Below are 20798 nucleotides of genomic sequence, written 5' to 3'. Positions count from 1 at the left end.
AGGCTTTGCATGCTAGACACAAAAACAGACACCTCTGCATCCTGCTCTCCTTCACCCCCAACTCTGTATTTTCAGAACCTGCCATTAACTCTTGGGATAGTTCCTCCACCTTGCTACAGCTAAGTGGTGTGAAATGAAAGAACCCCCCCCCCAAAAAAAAAGAGAAAGTGCCATTTGCAACAAGGCTGCCTGTGTAATAAAATGTCTCCATGATATGTGGTATTTTTTGGAAGGCATAGCTCAGCCACCTTTCAAACTGGGCCATGTCAGTGTAGAATGCAGCTTACATCTATAACAAGAAGTTATTACACAGGAAACAGAATGAAAAGTGGTGGGTGGGGCCAAGAGAGTGTCTTCCATCTTAAATCTTCAGAGCATGGCAGAAACTAAGGGCAAGTCTACACTGCAAATTGCATTGGCGCAGCAGCACCAATGCAGCTGCGCTGCTGTAGTGCTTCTGGTGAAGGCGCTCAAAGCAAATGGGAGAGAGTTCTCTTGGCAGCTTAATAATTCCGTGAGAGGTTAGGGTTACCATATTTCAACCCTGAAAAAAAGAGGACACTCCCCAGGGGCCCTGGCCCTGCCCCAACTCCGCCCCCATTCCAACCCCTTCCCCAAAGTCCCTGCCCCAACTCTGCCCCCTCCTCTGAGTACCCCGCATTCCCCCTCCTCCCTCCCACTCTGATCTTGGTTGGGGGTTGCTAAGTGCTTCCCTGCTCCCCCCTCCCCCTGCAGCCTCTTCGCTCCCCCCTCCCCCTGCAGCCCCTGCACCCCCCCGCCCCTGCAGCCTTTGTGACCCCTGCAGCCCCTGCACCCCCCCGCCCCTGCAGCCTCTGTGACCCCTGCTCCTCACTCACCCTGCAGCCTTTGCGCCCCCCCGCCTGCCCTGCCTCTGCACCCCCCTACCCCTGCAGCCTCTATGCCCCTGCCTGCCCTGCTCCTCCTCGCCCTGCAGCCTCTGCGCCCCCCGCCTGTCCTGCTCCCCCGGCAACCTCTGCCTGGTGGGGGCTTCAGCCGGGGCGGCGGGGGTCCCTGCAGCCCTGGCACACGCCGCACTCCCCGCCCCGCAGCCTCCTTCCTGCCGCCGCTGAGCACGTTCCCCGGCCTGTCTGTCCCCGCTGGAAACAGCTCCAGCGGCGCCGGGTTCTGAGCCGTGCGGGGCGACAGGGCCGCAGGAAGAGTACCTCAGTGGCCGGGGGGTCCCCATCCACGAGGGAAGGCCGAGCTGCTGGCTGGGCCCGGCCTCCCCGTGGTCCTGCGGGCTCGGCTGGGGCGCGCGGTCTGCCTGGCCTGCGGGGGCAGCAGTGGCCCCTCCACTGCCTTCTGCAGCTGCGCTCCCCCTTTTCCCCCCCCCTGCCCGAGCTCGCTACAATGTAGCCGGGGTGGCTGGGCTGCGCTGTGGACCCAGTGGGTCGTGCTGGGGCTGGGCGGACCCTAGTTTATGCCTCCCTATTTTCCTGGACATGTCCGGCTTTTTGAAAATTCCCCCCAAACAGGGATTTGAGTACCAAAAAGCTGGACATGTCCGGGGAAATCCGGACGTATGGCAACCCTAATGAGAGGTGGTAGCTACGTCAAGCAGAAGTTCTCCCGCTGTCATAGCGCTGTTTACACAGAGGCCTAAGGTTGGTATAACAGCATTGCTCGGGGTGTTCATTTACTTCAATATAACAGCGTCACCCATGGGTGTGAGAAGAGTATAGTGTAGACCTGGCCTCAGTGTCTAAATACAGTTTATGGCACTATCAGGCCATATTAGAACCCTGCTCTGACAGCTCTCAGTCCAGGAAAGGATTTTCCATCCTGCTACTTGACTGTGCTGCTATATTTCCCCCTCTTCTTTAAGTCTATAGTACAAGGGACAAAATCTTCTCAAAAGCAACAATTTTCAGACTATGGCTCGTAAGTAATTGCTATAACATCTACTAATTACTAACACAAAATTTAATATTTTCAAAGTAAATGTGATAAATAGGACTTACTGCTAGCAGGGAAAAACCTCTAACATTCAGTCACCAAGTATTCTCAATAGCAAAGAGTACCCTCTCTACTGCAAGTATTAAATGATATTAAGTAGACATTAAATTATAATACAGTGATTTAATCACAGCAGCAAGAAAACAAACATTCTCCTAATGTGAGTTTCAAGATTATTTTGCCATGAAAACTAGTTAACATATTTAATTTACCTCTATTACCAAGTCAACATTCTGGGGATGCAGAAAATCTAAGTAAGAATTGAAATCTTCTATGCCGTTCCCTGGTAGAAAAACAAGTGCACACAAGACCTGAATTTCTAATGTGTGGAGAAAAACAAAAAACAAACAAACCAACAAAAAAAAAAAATCTTTCAAACTTCTTTATACATCAGAATGAAACAGCAACAACAATCTAAAGGGAATAAGTTCATTGTTAACCTTGCACTTTACTTTTAAAGGATGACTAAAAATGTAGGACTTCAGGGTGCAGTCCTTATTCAAACAAGACAGACTTCTATAGAAAATTTATGTATGGGGCTGCATCATCAGACCTAAAGCTTTCAAAATGTCACATTTTGTGGTCTGTCTATAAATGTGATCAAATCTGGTAATGCATCATTTTCCCATTTATGAGATTTTGACCTATTTTACTTGCCCTGATAAGTCACTCAGTATTAATAAGTGTGATTTTGTGAATACAACTGGAGCACATATCCAGAGATAATATAAAACATAAACACACAGTACTAAATTAATCTTAATGAAAGTGTAGCATAGCGTCTTTAAGATAAACATTATATTGATTTTGACCAAATTATAACCGCTAGATGTGGTTGCAGTTTGTGTGCAAATATTTTCCTTGCTTTTTGTTCTCCACAGAAGGCAATCAGTTACCAGTTTTAGGACTAATAATAATAAAAAAAAAAAAGAACGTACTGTATTGCCGGTGAAAAACCTGAACAAAATGGTTTCACTGATATTTTTGAGGAAATAAATCAAAATGAAAAATTGTTTTGATTTTTTTGGGTTACCCCTACCAAGTTTTTCAGTAGGGGGAGGAAATGAAAAAAGGATTTCTATTCAAACTGAAATATTTTTTATTAGAATTGGATAGATTGAAGGAAACAAAATGAATATTTTTGTATCTTTTGAAAAGCCATTTTTCATTTAAAAAATTCTAACCAGCTCTATTATTAACCCACCTTAGTTCTACCTCCCTCCTTAATATGGAAATCCAGTAGCTTCATAACATTCATACATTACTGTGTCAAAGTTCACTCCAACTTACAACCTGGAACCCGAACTAAAATCTACCCAAGGTGTCAGTGTCCAGACGGACCTGGAACTGAAGATCAATTATTTGTATTGGGGTAGGGCTTACAGGTCCCAGTCCTGTTGTTTCATGTGCTGTATAGGCATATTGGAAAGATAGCCCCTGCCTCAACAAGAAACAATAGCGGATAAAAACAAATGGCACTGCACGGTAACAATAGACTAGCTGCAGCTTTCTCAATCAACTGGACAGTAGTTGCCATGAGGCATAGAGGATGGCACTTCTCTATGATTAAGGATAGGAAGCATCCTCTCCTCACTATGTGAGGCATTTATAATGCCTATCAATAGTGACACTTATGCCATACCACTTGCTTTAAGCCGCCAAGATGGGTAAGGATAGGAAATGCAGGTGGCTGGCCTGAAGTAAACCAAATGACTATGGGCATCCACATTAAAAACAGTCTAAAGCAAACAGGGCAGACAGCTCATTAATAATCTATACAATAGGTCTGAACACACCAGCCACATGCCAGTGTGGTTAACCAACAAAATTATAAACCTACCTAATACCATGAGGCAGTCTGGATTAAACAGGACTGTATACCACCTAAAGGGGCCAACCTGGCCTAATGCCATGTCTACACTTACTGGTAGAGCGGTACTGCTGCGATTGATGCAGCAATGTCGATTTAGTGGGTGTAGTGAAGACTCACTAAGTTGATTGCAGAGTCTAGCATAGTCTAGTACTTCAGCTCCCTGAGAAGAGTACGGTAAGTTGGCAGGAGAGCATCTCCTGTTGACACAGCACAGTGTAGACACTGTGGTAAGTCAACCTGAGCTATATATGTAATTTACGTAACTGAAGTAGTGTAACTTAGGTCAACTTACTGCGGTAGTGTAGATCAGCCCTCAGCATCAGTAAGAGAAACCACAAGGTGCAATAGGATTTATTAATGTTGGAGTCTATACTGAAATAGATTAACTCTGGTGCTGATATAGCAGTGGGAAATCCCCTGCATTGAAACACAGCGAGAAGATGATAGGCCTATTCAAAAGGGTGACCCAAGAATTTAAAATATCCAAACCAGATACAAAGGCAAGGTCAAGCAAATGGCCAGTTTTATGGGGGATCCTCCTTGACCTTCAGAGTACAGTTCAGAGTCCATCACTTCCAGTGAGACACATGCGGTTCATTCAAGCTCACATCCACATGCATATAGCCCTGGAGGATTTTTCAACAATTTGTGTGGATTTCAACAGAAGTGCTCACAGCAGTTCAGATAACTTACCTGTTAAATCATCCCTAAAACTTGGTGGTCTATAAACAAGCAGAATTATACATTTTACCCCTTCCATAGCAGTACGAGTTAGCATATATGGTACACCAACTGCTGCACTGGAAACTGGGTGCACTTAATGGATCACCAAGTACTCAAACGAAAGCAGTGTGGAAAATTGGACATGCAGCATCAACCAGCAAAATATCAGTAATATGCACATATTAGATGGTGACACTCCCTGAAATATCACAGAATGTTCTATTCCAGTTGAAGATGATTTGAAGAGCTCTGTGTAGCTCAAAGCTTGTCTCTTTCTCCAGCTTCAGTTGGTCCAATAAAAATTTATATTTTAAAGATAAAGATTATATTGATTTTGACCAATAGGTCAAAATCTCATAAATGGGAAAATGAGGCATTACCAGATTTGATCACATTTATAGACAGACCACAAAATGTGACATTTTGAAAGCTTAAAGACCTCACTCACCTTGACTCTCCCATTCCATCTAAGCTATTTCAGAACTTCTCAATGAAGTATTTGTTTAAAAAGCTTAAAATGAGGCACCTGCTACCAAACCCAAGAATTAAAAATTCCCTTATAGAGTGTCAGCTAATGGATATCTTCAAACCCATTAGACCCCACCTCCCTTTCCAATCCAGTTCATCCATCCTGCAATGTCCCTACATGGACCCACTTGCCATTCCCTGTTAACACAAACAACAACAAAACTCCCCTATATCCAAAACTCAACTCAGAAAACCAGAACTTTGCACTGAAGGCAATTACATAAGTGTATGGAGGGGCGAATAAATCAAGTGTCAGCAATAAACTGAAAAATGAAACTCCTCAATAACCACACTATTTGCTGCCCTCAAACACTGAGTTCTCCTAACTTTGGGTACGTCTACACTTACCGGAGGGTCCGGCGGCAGGCAATCGATGTTCTGGAATCGATTTATCATGTCTGGTTTAGACGCGATAAATCGATCCCGGAAGTGCTCACCGTCGACACCGGTACTCCAGCTCGGCGAGAGGGGGGAGCCTCCCTGCCGCGTCTGGACCCACGGTAAGTTCGGACTAAGGTACTTCGAATTCAGCTACGTTATTAACGTAGCTGAATTTGCGTACCTTAGTCCGAAGTGGGGGGTTAGTGGGGACCAGGCCTTTGAAGGCACCCCTTTAGGAAGACTGCATTAAAAATATCTAAATTATTCTGAAATAAAGGAAAGCTGTATTTTTTCATTCAATTTGTTGGGAAAATAGCTCAATGGTTTAAGGGGCACAAAATAAATAATGCTACTTAGAAGTATTCAGTTGTAGGCTGCTTTTTAGCACTGCTGATTTTAACAGAAGGAGGGCCATTATTGTAGTAATAGCGTACTTTTGTAGAGGCAAGGGATTAAAGCAGAAGTAAAACTCCTGGTGGGGGCAGGGTGACAACCTCATGCTGTTTTTTATTTCCCTGGCCTTCTTTCTGCAGTTTAATAATCGCTTGTTTATTGAAGATACAACATCAACATTATCAAGCAAGGAAAGAAAAACCCAGAAGTTTCACATTACAAGACAGGTATTAGAGGAAATGTTAGAGCGGCACATTGATCTTTTTGTAATATTCTTATGATATAACATGATAGGAAGAGAACAATACACTAGGACAGGAATATGTAATCTCTCTTGGTACTGTATTTATTAGTAGTATCACCCACGTACCTACAGTGCTTTTCATTTAGCAATTTACAAATATTAATAAATCCTCAAAAGGCCCTTGTGAGGCTTGAAAGTATTAGCTCCATTTTACAAATAGGAACATTGAAGCAGAGAGATTAATGGCCTGATTTTCAGATAGATGGATGTTCAGTACCTCTGAAAAAATCAGACCATAAGTGTCTTGTTCAAGGCCACAATGAGAGTCCATTTTAAAGCCAGGAATAGACTCATAAGCTCCTGGCTTTCAGTCCTTTACTTACACAACTACACTTTTCCTCCCATAAACCAGGAATGTCAAGAATTGCTAGCAAAGAGGTCACAAAGTAAAATCTTTTCCCTCTTCAATACTGCTCAGGACACAACTATATTAAGTTGCTAGATTAGACATTTAACCATTGTTTTTAGTTAAGTTCTGTAAATAAAGCCTATAATTTGGATAAATTCGGACAAAAGAATTTTTACCACCGAGTTCCTTAATCGGCCAGTTTTACCGTTAAGTTAGCCAGTCTCCTCAGTTTATAAGTAACTGCTTAAGATCATATAAAATAAGTACATTTAAATTATATAATTAAACAGCCAACAAGTTTACTCATTACTCAATTTATTTGGACGAAACAAAAATAAGTTTGCACGGTTTTGCGTAACCTGATAAAGAAATTGGAACATTTGAAATATATTAGTTTTTCCAATAGTTTTAACTTCAATCTTGGGCAAGGCCATTTTCTTCTTATTTTAGGATTCACGTTTCAGTAATACATATGCTCCCATTACTGCCAAAAGAGCATACTGTGAAAAAAACACACAAAGAATTATTGCAGTTCTGCCTTCTAAAAGATTTGAAACAGTTAGACACTATTTCAGAGTAAGTCTCTGTTCAGTGTTAACAACTCTTGGATTGGCTTACAACTGTAAGAATTAGACATATTTGAGATGCTATTGGCATATTTTGAATGAAAAAGAGCTTCAGCTGATGAATAGTTTATTCTTATTTCTATAATTATTAGAATTATACATTCAAATCTGAGATCATAACACTAAATATGCATTTTAATTGCATGCTTAATTACACATAAATGTGAGCCGACAGGCTAATTGATTAAATGTTACTTAATTGACTGAAAACAAGACATATGGCTAATTTTCCCTGTGGTAACCAAATCCATATATACAAATCTATTATCAGTTAACTACGTATTTCACTTAGGTGTAGAAATTGCTCCTTTATCATGTAAATACCAAATTACAAGCCCTAACACGTTAATGTTCAAAATAATGTTCTTACCTTAAATTTTGGGTAGTCATTCATTATTATGGTAACCATCCCAACATAAGGCAAAAAGCTAATTGACAAAAATTAAAGCAGACAAATGTGAAATAATTTCACAGTTAAAGATACCTAAATATTTTCCAAAATATACATGTTAGAGCTAGACATTTAATTGAAAAATCTATGTTCCATACAGCAAGAGCTTTTAATTAGTATTGCTCCAAAGAGCATGTATTTGAAATACAACCTAAGAAAGTGTAACGTGGACCTCTCTCTCTCAATCAAATAAAGGCTTCATCCTTCTGCATAGTACTTAAAACTTGGTAAGGTAGTCAAAAAAAGAAAATAAGATTGACAAGGTTTACACGCCCACCTTCTTATACAGCTGCAAAAGCAACTTAGTCTACCATTGGTGAGTGATGTAACTTAAGTTCTAGTAGTTCATTTTTCATATTAGGGCTTAAAAACAGTTGATTTTGAATGCTGAGATAATGACTGAAAACCTCCAGCAATACCAAAGGATTTCCTCAAAAGAGGCATTATCTATAACGCCAGGGTAAAAAACTCTATGGCAATGGCAAGCCAATTTCTGGCTGTTCTGAACAAGGCAAATCAATTCAGGAGAGTGGGTGACATTTGACATGAGAACTCTACTTCCACCAAGAGTTTTCTTGATGGCTCAAAACACAGCCAGGACTCTTGGTCCGGCAGACACTTAGTAACTGATCCGAAGTCCACTAACTCAATGGAAGATCTCCCATCGACATCTGTGGACTTTAGGTGAGGTCCTTATGTAGCTTTAAGCAAGTTTCCAAATAAGAATAGTGAAATAACCAGAGACCTTAACACTCCGCACCACTGCATATTTTTGACTGAATATTTTGGGAGTCTTTAGAGAAGTTCTCAGGCAGTTAGTATTCTGACAAAGAGCTAATGTGATTCACCTGAAAGAGAACTAATTCTCGAGGTGGGTTTGTCTTTTTATGATCAAAGGATTTGATATAGTATTAATCCCTGTGCTTCTACCAACATTGATCCCAACTTAGAACTCAAAATACTTTCTAGAATGTACTTTCTGTATTACTGAGGTAGGAAAGACATAGAAAAGTACTGCTTACCCTCTCGCTCTTCCAACAACATCCTTCTTTTCTAGCCAGTTCTGACCTTCTTTGTACAAGCCTCTATCATCAACTTCATTATTATCACCCTTGGTCAGAAATTTGATGTTTCCATTTTCTCTGGAAGGCAACAGGGTGACAAATTAATTTCCACTTCATTTACAACCTCATTAATTAATACTGGCAAAGCACATTGAAGATGAAAAGTAAAATACTATAAGATTAGATACCAATCTGTACACCCAGTCCTACTTGTTTAATAAGTATCATCAAGGCATTTATGGTTTTCACTGACAGATTTAGTAGCTATAACAAAGTTTTTACATCAACCATTCAACATTAGAGAGATGTTTTCCACCAGATACAAGTAGGTATTTGATAGAAGCCTTCAACTACCTGAAGGGGGGTTCCAAAGAAGATGAAGCTAGGCTGCTCTCAGTGGTAGCAGATGACAGAACAAGGAGTAATAGTCTCAAGTTGCAGTGGGGGAGGTCTAGGTTGGATATTAGGAAAAAACTATTTCACTAGGAAGGTGGTGAAGCACTTGAATAGGTTACCTAGGAGGCGGTGGAATCTTCATCCTTAGAGGTTTTTAAGGCCCGAACTAACAAAACTCTGGCTGGGATGATTTAGTTGGACTTGGTCCTGCTTTGAGCAGGAGGTTGGACTAGATGACCTCCTGAGGTCTCTTCCAACCCTAGTCTTCTATGATTCTATGTAATTTCTATTAGCATCAACAGCAGTTATATGCATGTAAAGCCAAACATATTTACAGTAAAGTATATAGTTCTAAAATACTGAAAGTGGCCCTATCAAGAAAAATGCACTATTGATTTTGAAAGGTCGGGGGGGGGGGAAGGGGGTGTCTCTGAGAAGGAAAAAGAATGCAACAACATCCAGTGAAGTATCAGATATATTGCCTATCAGGGGATTAGAGGATTGATCTTACTCCCAATGAAGTTAACAAAAGTTTAATCATGTGTTCCATTGAAGGAAGGGTCAGACCTTGTCTCCTGCCTCTTGGTAGCAGCATGGGCTTGACAGACTAATACACTAGGTAATTTCCATCTTTAACTTCCATGCTCTTGTTCAACTCACCACTATGATTAACATAGATATTATATGCTATTTCAAAGATAAAATGGCTCTATCATATTCCTTTTTTGATTAAAAGAAATATTGATGTGTTTTTAAATTTGGAGAAACGGTACAGCTACATAAAAATCAAAACACAGTTAATAAAATAGCAAGACAGCACTGGAAATACAGAGCCACATAAAAGTTAACTGCTAAGTGGTACAATTATTTGCATCCCGGCTGAATCAGAGTTACGTTAGATCTGTATCATTTTGCAAATGATAAAAGACTGGTATATTGCAATTATGTTTTGTTTAAAAAAAGCATATGAAGCACTATCAAGCTACAAAGGGCTTTCACTGTTTTTCATGGAGACACTACTCAGATGCAAGACCTTTAAGGAACACCCAGGTGCTACAGAAGTTATATTGGTGATTCAGTAGGTGGCACTCTTCCCTCCCAGATAGAACTGAATCAATGCCAAGCACAGTATTACGGAGGACCATAGTGCTACGGATACCAACTTTCAGACAAGCCACAAAACTGAAGTCCTGACCACTTGTGGGCATCAAAAAGCCCTTGATTCTTTTTGTAAGAGCAGGAGTCTTAAGCCCAGTGACTTGGCAAAATTCTATTGAGGATCATTATATTCTGCCTATCTAAATGTTACCTGTAGTTTCAAATGGAAAAGATATTTTTTGCTTTGTCCTGAATGTTGCATATTTGCTGTCTGCTGTTAAACAGCTGCCATGTTTCACCCTAGAGATGGCTTCATTTCAGCAGTGGGTGAAGTGATATCATGTATAGTTGAAGTGTATATAAAGCACTTTGGATCAGAATTAAAACAAATGTAAAATTATTAACTTTACAACATTCACAATGGCATGTAATTGCTCAACCTGCTTCTACATGGATTTATAGAGATATTAAGACTGAAAATAAAAGAAAATATACTGCTTTATCTGGTGAACTCTGGTCTTCCAGAAAACTACCACAGAATCATAGAAATGTAGGACTGGAAAAGATTGTAAGAGGTCATCTAGTCCAGTCCCCTGCCATGAGAATGAGGACCAATTAAAGCTAGACACCTCTGACAGGTGTTTGTCCAACCTGTTCATAAAATTTCCAATGATGGGTATTTCAGAACCTCGGCAGGTAACCTATGCCAGAGCTTAACCTAAACAAAAGCTTATAAAAGGCTTTTCTTAATATCTAACCTAAATTTCCCTTGCTGCAAACTAAGCAGATTCCTTCTTGTCCCATCTTCAGTGGCCATGGAGAACAATTTACCATCCTCTTTATAACAACCTTTTACATATTTGAAGACCTATCAGGCCCCCTTCAGCTCTCTCTTTTCTAGACTAACAAGCCTAATTCTTTCAACCTCTTCTCTGGAGAATTGAAATCTGACCTGCCCCAGTACCCAACTACGAGCTGAAAGCCACCTGGTTGCACTGAGAAACACAGATCAACCTTAGCATAAAGGGGGTAAACCTCAATCTCTGCCTGTGCATTCCTTCCTCCCAGTCATTAAAACCTCTTCTAGGGAAGATGTGCTGCCAACCTCACAGCACAATCCTACCAAACTGACTGTCACCTCCATCATACAGGCACAAATCCTCCCACATCTGAGACAAGGAGAAAGCCTTTCGATTTTTGTCAGAAGCACAAGGCATGTTGGCACTTGAGCCCTGCTCCACTTTGAGGCAGTGGATTAAGCAGTCAGTTTGCAGCTCCTTAGACCTAGAGAAAAGTTACCCTTCCAGGTACAGGCAACATCAGCTGCCCTGCAGCAGCCAGGCATGCTGCACAGCTTTCATACTTCCACAGAAATCTTGCTGTCTTAGGCTATGTCTACACTAGCACTTTTGTTGGTAAAACTTTGTCAATCAGAAGTCTGAAAAAAAACCCACACCCTCGACAGACAGAAATTTCACTGACAAAAGCACCACTGTGGAAAATGCTATGTCGGTGGGAGATGCTCTCCTGCCCACATAGCTATGGCCGCTCGATAGGAGTGGTTTAATTATGCCAGCCGGAGAGCTCTCTCCTGCCAGCACAGAGTGGCTACACAGGAGACCTTACAGTGGCATAGCTGTAGCAGTACAGCTGTGCCACTGTAAGGTCCGTAGTGTAGACATAGCCTAATTGTGCTTAGGGATGTGTGGAATCAGTGCCTCCATTGCCCCACTCCCTTTCCAGCTAGCATCACCCACATCTGGGAAGGGGGCAAGATAAAGGTGATGGTGCTGTGGCTTGTTTTGCCTTACAGAAAACCTTCTCTTATTCTTCCCACTACCATGTGCCTTCCAGAAGGTCACGCTGAATTTTAGGCAGTTATTCAAATTAAAGAAGGTACTTGGATATATGAATATCTATTAAAAAAGGCTAAAGAATGGACCCTTCAACTGGAATCATAAGTTAAATAGATATGATGTGGGGGACCACCAACATCTTTAGTTCACCTTGTATCAACTCACAGACGGACAATTGGATAAACACCTGCAGCATCAGTGGAAGATTTCTGCTGTTATGGAGTTATGATATAAACCACTTACATTCTTTTTGGAAGAAGTTGTCCAACATATACAAGGATATGGGTGTCTGCTTTTTTTACACATCACTCTTCAGTTATTCCCTTTACATGTGTCAGATAACATTTAAAGGTAAAACACATCCATCTGTCAGTAGCTCTATTATTGTTTTTAATAATGAATCATCTTTGGGATGTCTATTATTGTACAATAGGAAGAAAGAATAAAACTTTCTTCATTCATTTTGGGTCAAATCTGTATTCTGACAAACTCCATTTATTTATGGGGATGGATTTGACAGAATTGTAAATGAATTCTTTATACTACTGCCTTCACTACCGTTTTTGAAGATTATGACTTCTGAAGGCTCATGCGGTAAAAGTCACTCTCCTAGTAACAAAAGCCCCAAGTCTGCAACAAACACTATGCAGGTGGGCCCCTAGCCCCACACAGAGACCCAGGACTTCAAGGATCAGGGCTTTTGTTATCAGAATAGTCTTTGGGTGTGTACATGTACCTACACTGAAGTCAGTGGAGCTTCACTCAGGTACAGGGGTCTGCCTGAAAGGAGCCTATTGCAGGATTAGAGCGAAAAATGTTTCTTTAAATACTAGAAATAAAGGTTTCTCTTCCAGTGTACCATATTTGCCATTTTCAGGAGACAGTATTAAATTAGAACATAGGTGAAAACACAGCAAAGCAAAAGCATACTTAAAAATAATTTTAAAAAAGTTTAATTACTTTTCATGGATTTTGATTACTCTGTGAACTATTGGAATATCTCTGCCTTCAACTTTAAAAACAACTATTTCACCAGCTCTAATAGGGTCTTCTTGGAAATTTGTTAAGAACAACAGGTCTCCTCTATGAAATGCTGGTTCCATGCTGCCACTACAAACAAACAGAGAAAGGTTTTACTGGAGGTATAATGATGTATGCAAGATGGACTAAAAAGAAAAGTAAAAACAGTATTTAATACCTATACACAAATCTGTGATTTTAATTAATGCCTGAGTTTTGCCCTTTCATTAACAACACTACCTTTAAAAAACTATAAAAACCTATTTAAATGTGACCTGCCTCTGAAAGATCCAAGTGACTGATCCTGTGAAAAATGAAACCCCAGTCTCCAAGAACAAGCTAACAGATTGATTTCATTAAATAGGTTCTATGGAAAAATATTTAGTACTGTCTGCTATAATGAAGAACAAAGGTTTTACCAGAGTGGATCAGACTTTTGGTCCATCAAATCTGGTTAACGAGCCACCAGCAAAGCAGTGGCCAATACCTTACGTTTCAATGATGGGCCAAAAAAATACCATATGTTATGAAGCAAAGCTGTACATAGACAGGGATAATTCATGCAGGTAAGTCTCATGCTTATGGAAGCAGGATATCTGATTATTAATCTTCAATTGCATAATTACACATCAGAAAAGTTTACAGCCATTTTTCAAAGCCAGACACAGTTTTTGACTCAGTGGCAGCAACCTACAGGAGATAAAGGTTACAGATCACATTTCCAATCTCTTGAACAATGTAGAAACATACATTTGCCAGTGTAACTCCAAAATTTACACTGTCTTGAAATGAAAACATTTTGTTTTAAAATTTGAGATTAGTTTGTTTTGACTGCAGTGCTACAAAAGCAGGGTCACTTCTCGAATGTTTTGAGTGGGCACCCCAGAAGCAACGAAGGATTCCAACATATATTTACATGGTTCATAAATTAATATGGTGCTTTACAGCTGTATTGTTCCACTGCTCATGGAAACAAGATCACCATGTCGGTTGGTCAAAAGCTAAGAAGATATTTATGTACAATAAAGTTGTACAGGATCTGATCACGGAGAAAACAAATTTCTTCAGTAAACTTGCATTCTTTGCAAAATAGCTTAACCTAAAATGGATCTTAAAACAGATATACAAAAAGTGTTATTTAAGGATTTGCTAAAAGCTAACACAGAACTTTGGTTGTACCTAAAGCCTAAAATATTCCCTAATTCTACTATTACATATTATCCTTATTGATGCAATTTCGTAGGGCACAATCCTTGTGTGCTTCACTTTACACGTCTGACCAAACCTAATAGGTTTGCAGGATGGGGCCCTTATACAATAAAGTATTACATTAAATGTAGTCATTACTGAAAGAGGTGGAAGCAGCGCAGACGTTTATAAATAGTTGTCCAGAAAAGGAGTTTTGCCACAATTGCTGCCCACTCTAATATCAACATAATGTGATCATAAAAAATCTGAGTGAGAAAGATGCCATTTTGATGGTGAAAAATGTAGAGAGGCAGTTGATAACTCTGAATATTTATAGCTAATATATATTATCTTTAAAGAGCTTTTCAGCAGGCAAAATATGCCATAATTTAATTAGCTTCAGAAGGCAATTCTCTACTGGAACTAACATTTTCACACCCGGTCCCTACTTTGGGGTTCTGCTCCATAACCAGGCTTCCTAGGCATTCTGGGAATATAATAATAAAGTTAGGCACCTTTTCCATATTCAGGCCTATAACGAAAACATCTGGACTTTCAAAAGTGTCAAGCACCCAGAGCTGTCACAGACTGCAAGCATCTGGCAGCCCTAAAAATCAGGCCATGTTTCATTTAGATACCCAAATATGGATTGAGAAGCCTAACTTTAGGCACCCCAGTTTGAAAATGTTGGTCTGGGTGCTTATTTACCCGTGTGATAATATTTTACTATTAGATAACAAATAATTTGAGGTATATTTGCACCAGAAAAAAGTTAGGTTCTATTGTTATAACAAAACAAGTAGTGATTTAAACAGACATACCTGAGTACCACAACAATAGGGCTTTCACTTCCCGTGATGACAATCAGACCTTTCCATATCATAAGCGCAGAAGACACAATCATGGCAAAATTTAATACTTGGTAATATAGCTGCAAAGACACAAACAAACCAAGCCCCCCCCCAAAAATAAAATTGTCCAGTTAACAAGTACAGACTAGAAGTACAAAAGCAGAAATCCCTGCTACAAACAGGTTTTCATTAACCTCACTATTTTAACGTGGAATTCCTTCACCAGAGTCACACCTGGACACTATGAAAATTTAACCAATGCTTAACCTATTTTATTTTGCGAAACAAAACTATGTGATGTATGAAACATGGATGTTTTAGGTACACAATGTAAATACATATGGTATTTGGAACACCTCTGAAACCAGAAAACAAAGCTGGTATGCTTTTCTTTAAAAACAATGTTGTGCATTAACAGTCATGATAGTGGTACAATGGTCTTGACACAAGCATACTAAAGTAGATTAGGGTGAAACCTTGACCCCATTGAAGTCAATCGGAATTTCACCACTGACTTCCATGGAGCCAGGATTGCACTCCGGATGACATCCTCACCCTTACTCTGGTCTCTTTATGCCACATGAAAAGGCCAGAGCACCATAAGGGAGCCCTAAAAACCTCATAACCAACTGGGGGAAGATTCCCCGGGCACAGGCAAGGTGGTAGACAGCAGCAATGTAGCTTCCTGAGGACCCCTTGCAAGCTCTGGAGTAGGGGGGCATGTGGTGGGCAGGGATGAGGGCATGTCAGAGAAGGGCCTGCAGCACAGTGGAAATTTGAGCAGCAAAGTGGTCCTTAGAGCAGCCTGGGGAGGCTCCTGTAACTCAGACACCACCAGAGACACTAAAGGATGAGGAGGGCAAGATGGTGGCTTAAAACCATTTTAACCCCTACCTGCAAATTTTGTGCTGCACTATACTGCACTGCAACACAATCTCAGACCTTGTGATTAAAGCCTCAGTTCTGCACTGTGACCTGCACGCGTGGACTTCTGAAGCCATACAGAGCCCCAGTGAGGTCAATGGGGCTCTACGCAAGTACTTCTCCTGGGGGAAATCTGGACCAAAAAATTAGAAATTCTGCACACAATATTTTAAAATTCTGCATATTTTGTCAAAATAACACAATATAATCAGGCCAGTTTTAATTATTTTGGTAATTTATTTCAAAATACCTGTCAACAAATATGGCTGTAACAATACAGACAACATAAAAGATTCAAGAAATGTTTTTTGACAAATAGATTCTTTACTAGGCATATAAATACAGAATTCTGAGTAATAATTCATTTAAACTACAGTACAAAAAACATATTTTCCGCACCACTCAGAAGCAGTGCAAAGACTTGGGAGAGTCAGGGATAACGGCAGAGCTAAGGAAGCTGGAAGTAATTGCTGGGAAGAAGCCTGGGAGTGAACCAGGGGGCTGTTGGGTTTGGGTGGGAGAAGTATGGAACAGATTGAGTTTTTTTTTTTTCCCCCAGGGAGAGAATTGTTAGGGAGTTGGGGAACCTCCCCCATGCAGACCCTGGCTGACCCCTAGCCTCTCATTCAGTCAGGCACATCTGCCCCTGTCCCCATGTGTCCCTGTACCCTCACTCAGCCACCCCCCAAACCCTATGTAGCCCTGCACCCCCACTCCCATTCCACCCCCACCCGTTTGTCCTCCCCACTAACCCGTCTGAATTCAGTCTGTGTGAGCTCCCAGCAGTCTCATGTTCCCTATGCTGTCCATCCCCTCCTCCCCCCCCCGCCCCCCCCAATATCCTGTGCCTCCTCACCAGGTCCCATGGACAGGGCACTGTGATAGCCTCCTCTCTATCCCCTCTTCGCAGCTGGCTGCTCCTGCCTGGCAGCAGCTGCCCCTTTGTTCTGGATATCCCAGCAACCCCTGGTGGGCAAAAGGTGTAACTGCAGCACCTCTCAGGCAGTATTTTCTGAAGAGAAAATATTCTGCAGGACATGAATCCGGATAGTGCGCAGAATTCCCCCAGGAGTAAAGTACAGCTGCACACCTATGCAGATCACAATGTGAGATCAGGCTTAAGTGTCCCCATATCTGTGCCAATGCACTTCAGTTGTGGCTTACAACACCTCTGTTTACCACTCCCATTCCTGGATCTCTCTTGTCAACACTTCCACTGACAAACCATGAGGTGGTTTTGTAATGTGGAGAAACAGAAAACAGAAAGATATGCTTTAGGAAAGTGCTAATTCTCTCCTTGCTTGCACTTATATCACTCCTATTACTGTTCATGAGAGCTTTTTGCACACATACACAAGAAACTAGGCCCTTTATTGTGAACCTATCAGCATTCAGAGCCACTGTACTGTAAGCAAGTGGTACTTTTGTTCAGCAAGAATATTTGGGAGTTGTGTAGATCATTCTCTGCTATCCTCATGTGTGAAACTCACATTTGCAAAATATTGCAGACGTTTAGGTTTAATCTTTTCGTCATCCCTCAAAAAAGCCTGATTTGGTAGCCTTGGTAGGATATTTTATTTTTTGGGAGGGTGGAGGGGGGATACCTCACAGAGCAATTTTTACTTAGGGATACTCCAATTAGAGATCAGCAGTGACCAGGAGCACCTCTCCATATCTTTTGGCTTACTACAAGAGACAGAGTGGTCTAAGACTAGGCACAGAACTCAGAGTTAAAAAACCTGAAATTTTTGACAGGAAGCTACAAAAACAAAGCTGAACTTTGAGGTATATACTAGAAAAAGCACTGACGTTCATGTGTATTAGCTGTTTCACCACAGTAAATATGTGCAGGGATCCCGTATTAATAACAAGAATAGCAGCATGATGGACTTTCACAAAGTAGAACAACCAGGAAGGAAACATCAAAAGATAGAGGACACATTGCCAATTTGCCACATAACAAGCACAAAGTAGATTGGCTGGTTGAGAACTTGGGCATCTAGTTATGCTACATGTGTAAGATGACTGTATAGCTGAAAACCAAGGATGTCCTAGTTTTTGGGGCCTGTTCCAATGCCTTAGGCAGTTTTACAAGAAAACAGGGCTTTGGCCAGAATTTTGGTACCACCCTCCACAGCTTCTCAATACCTAAATAATTGAACCAGTAATATTGACTACAAGTTGGCCATGGGCACATGTGACATGAGGACTACTCCATATTAATAATGAGATTGCCACATTTGCCACTTTACCGTCCCCATCCACAAAGGCCCTGATGAGCCCATTAACTTTGTCTCAAACTTGCTCACTCCTGAGTGGCAGGGGAAGGAGATAGAGGTGAGTAACTTTGTAAAAGAGTATCAAAGGGGTAGCTGTGTTAGTCTGAACCTGTAAAAAGCAACAGCGGGTCCTGTGGCACCTTTAAGACTAACAGAAGTATTGGAGCATAAGCTTTCGTGGGTAAAAACCTCACTTCTTCAGATGCAAGTAATGGAAATTTCCAGAGGCAAGTATAAATCAGTATGGAGATAAGGAGGAGGCATAGGCACTCTTTCCTTCCACCAGTGGCCAAAAACCTTGAGGTGCAACCCTCCCAGTCCTCAAACAAAGGTTATTGCTTAGGACAGATATTCCAGGGTTTATATTTTTAGTGTGAAAATCTGAGAATCCTACACATGTAACAACCATGTCCGAGATACCCACAACTCGGTCTGACACTCCGTGGTACGCTAGCTACAAAACACAAACATGAACTGCACACTCAACACTAGACCTCTAGGCTGAATGCAGCGCAACACAAAAGACTGAGCGGCCCAACATGCAGACATCACTACACCCATGCAACTGCACAACAGATGCTACATACCCAGCAGGGTTAGGTGCTAATAACGCGTTGCATGCAAACCGCAGCCTTCACTTGCCACGAAACCAGGAGAATGCAACACGGCCCAAGCACATCAGACAACACCACATCTGCAGACACATGCCTTTACCTGGCGTTTGTTCATTCGCCGCAAGTCCCCGAATACGTCCATCGCCAGCTCCTTCTGCGGTGTCAATCACAAGGGAAAGAAAGAGAGGGAATGGGGGAGGCTGCAGGAAACCAGAGCGAGGGGGACCCCACCAGTCGTTCCCGCCTAGCAGCTGCGGGGCTGGGGCAGGGCTGAGCCCGTCGGGTTGCACCCCAAGAAACGGGGGCAAGGCTAAGCCACTCAGGTCCCCCCACTCCCCCAGGCGCACAGGGCGTGGGGCAAGGCTAAGCCCCCTGGCTACGGTGAGGGCGGCAGGTTAAGCCCCCCCAAGTTCCCCCTAGAAGCAGAGGCAGGGCGGCTGCAGTTGTAACGAAGCCCCCAGGCCCGGCCGAGAGTTGCCAGGAGACCCGCCCCCCCCAAAGCCTGATTGGCTTGAAAAACCACCACCACCACCCAAAAAAAGCGAGGGACGGAATTCGGGGGCCTGTCGTCATGACGCTGGGCGGGGTTTGTGTCAAACGTCACGACGCTGGGCGGGGTTTGAGCGGGGGGAGCCTGCGGGCCACACACACAAAAAGGGCCCCAAAACGCCGCGGGCCGCGGCGACTATAGGCAGCCCCTCCCATCCCTCTGACCACAGAGCTCTCCCGCCGCTAGAGCTGGCGGTCTAGGTGGGAGAGCTCTGTGGCTCGCTTAGACCCCTGGGAATTGTAGTCCAGCTCGTTATCCTCCTCCAGTACCGCGCAAGGAACAGCAGAGTGGAGGGACTACAACTCCCAGAATGCCACCGTCGCAAGCTACCCGCGGAGGGAGGCCCTCTCTGAAGGGTCTATAGAGCTGCCTAACCGTTTGTTGTCAGACGAGCGCAAGGCGGGAATCGAAATCTCAGGGGACCCCACCGCGACCCTGGAGCAGCAGCGGGACAGCTCAGCGGGTCCAGCCCTGCCTCTTGGATCAGGCAGCGTGTTGGGCAGCTACGTGTCAGCGGCTGCCCCGTGTACACAGCTCATTGGCGGGGCTCACGGATGTGGCGGGAGAGGCTGGAGGCGGGGGCGGCGCTGAGGGGTGTGGGGCGAAGCGGGGCGGGGGGCAGTGGGGAGGCTCTGGTACGTGTGGCAGTTTGGTCCCGCTGGCTCCGCCCCTTAGAGGCAGGGGAGTTATGGGGCCGGCCCGGGGGAGCTCTGGGGTAACTGGGAGCTGTAGGGGGACGAGGCGGCTTGGGAGCAGTGGGTGGGACGGGGGGAGCTTGGCCCAATAGCGCCTAGTCACTGCCGCACAGGTACAGGCTGTGGGGGTCCCCGCCAGCGGGAATGGGGTGGAGCCGCCAGGCACCGTGTCCTGCTTGGCGAGGTCAGTGCCAGGAGCAGGACGACGTAGGGGGTGGGGTGGGAGGCAATGTCTGGGGTGGGGGAGCAGGCGCTACCCAAGGGTGGATGCGGTGGGGGGTGGAGGGCAGATGGATGTCCTGAAGTACAGAAACCTGGAAGGCGGAGGTCCTGCCTTTTTGTACCTCAGAATTGGCAACCGTAGTTGGACCTGGGGGATGGAGGAGTGCGGGGCTGGAGTTGGGTGGAGAAGGGAAGAGTGGGACTAGGGTCTTCGCGAACTTGGTGGCTAATTGTACTGATCAGGGCAAACCCGCAGGAGAAACACTGCTGCCCTTTGTGCAAGCTCTGCATATACAGGGCCCTCTTACCCAGGGGACAGAATGATGCATTTCCTGCAACCCTCTCAGCCAAAGCTGTAAACACTCCTTTCTCCATAAAGTATTGAAAATGAAAAGTGGATCCCAATGAAAACATAAGCCATTTCTATGTAATATCA

The 20798-nt window shown here is 43.0% G+C and overlaps 1 protein-coding gene across 1 annotated transcript; it reads right to left on the bottom strand.

Annotated features, from left to right (window-relative positions):
- Positions 1-6826: 6826 nt before the first annotated feature.
- On the bottom strand, positions 6827-19594 carry SEC11C (SEC11 homolog C, signal peptidase complex subunit). The gene is made up of 6 exons (XM_034774245.1): positions 18996-19594; positions 15049-15158; positions 12980-13129; positions 8628-8747; positions 7525-7582; positions 6827-7028 (listed from the first exon to the last, which is right to left on the bottom strand). The coding sequence occupies exons 1-6, from the start codon at positions 19035-19037 to the stop codon at positions 6975-6977; spliced, it is 534 nt and encodes a 177-aa protein (XP_034630136.1). The 5' UTR covers positions 19038-19594; the 3' UTR covers positions 6827-6974.
- Between the last annotated feature and the right edge of the window lie 1204 nt (positions 19595-20798).

The sequence above is a fragment of the Trachemys scripta genome, chromosome 6 (genome assembly GCF_013100865.1).
Source record: "Trachemys scripta elegans isolate TJP31775 chromosome 6, CAS_Tse_1.0, whole genome shotgun sequence".
In the NCBI taxonomy this organism is placed as follows: Eukaryota; Metazoa; Chordata; order Testudines; family Emydidae; genus Trachemys; species Trachemys scripta.
This window is presented reverse-complemented; position numbering and strand designations above follow the sequence as displayed.

Coding starts and splice junctions, on each gene's coding strand:
- SEC11C (XM_034774245.1), bottom strand. CDS start 19,037: ATGGACGTATTCGGGGACTTGCGGCGAATGAACAAACGCCAG. Junction 15,159..18,995: donor GGCGAATGAACAAACGCCAG/GTAAAGGCATGT, acceptor GTGTCTTTGCAG/CTATATTACCAAGTATTAAA. Junction 13,130..15,048: donor CCTATTGTTGTGGTACTCAG/GTATGTCTGTTT, acceptor GTTTGTTTGTAG/TGGCAGCATGGAACCAGCAT.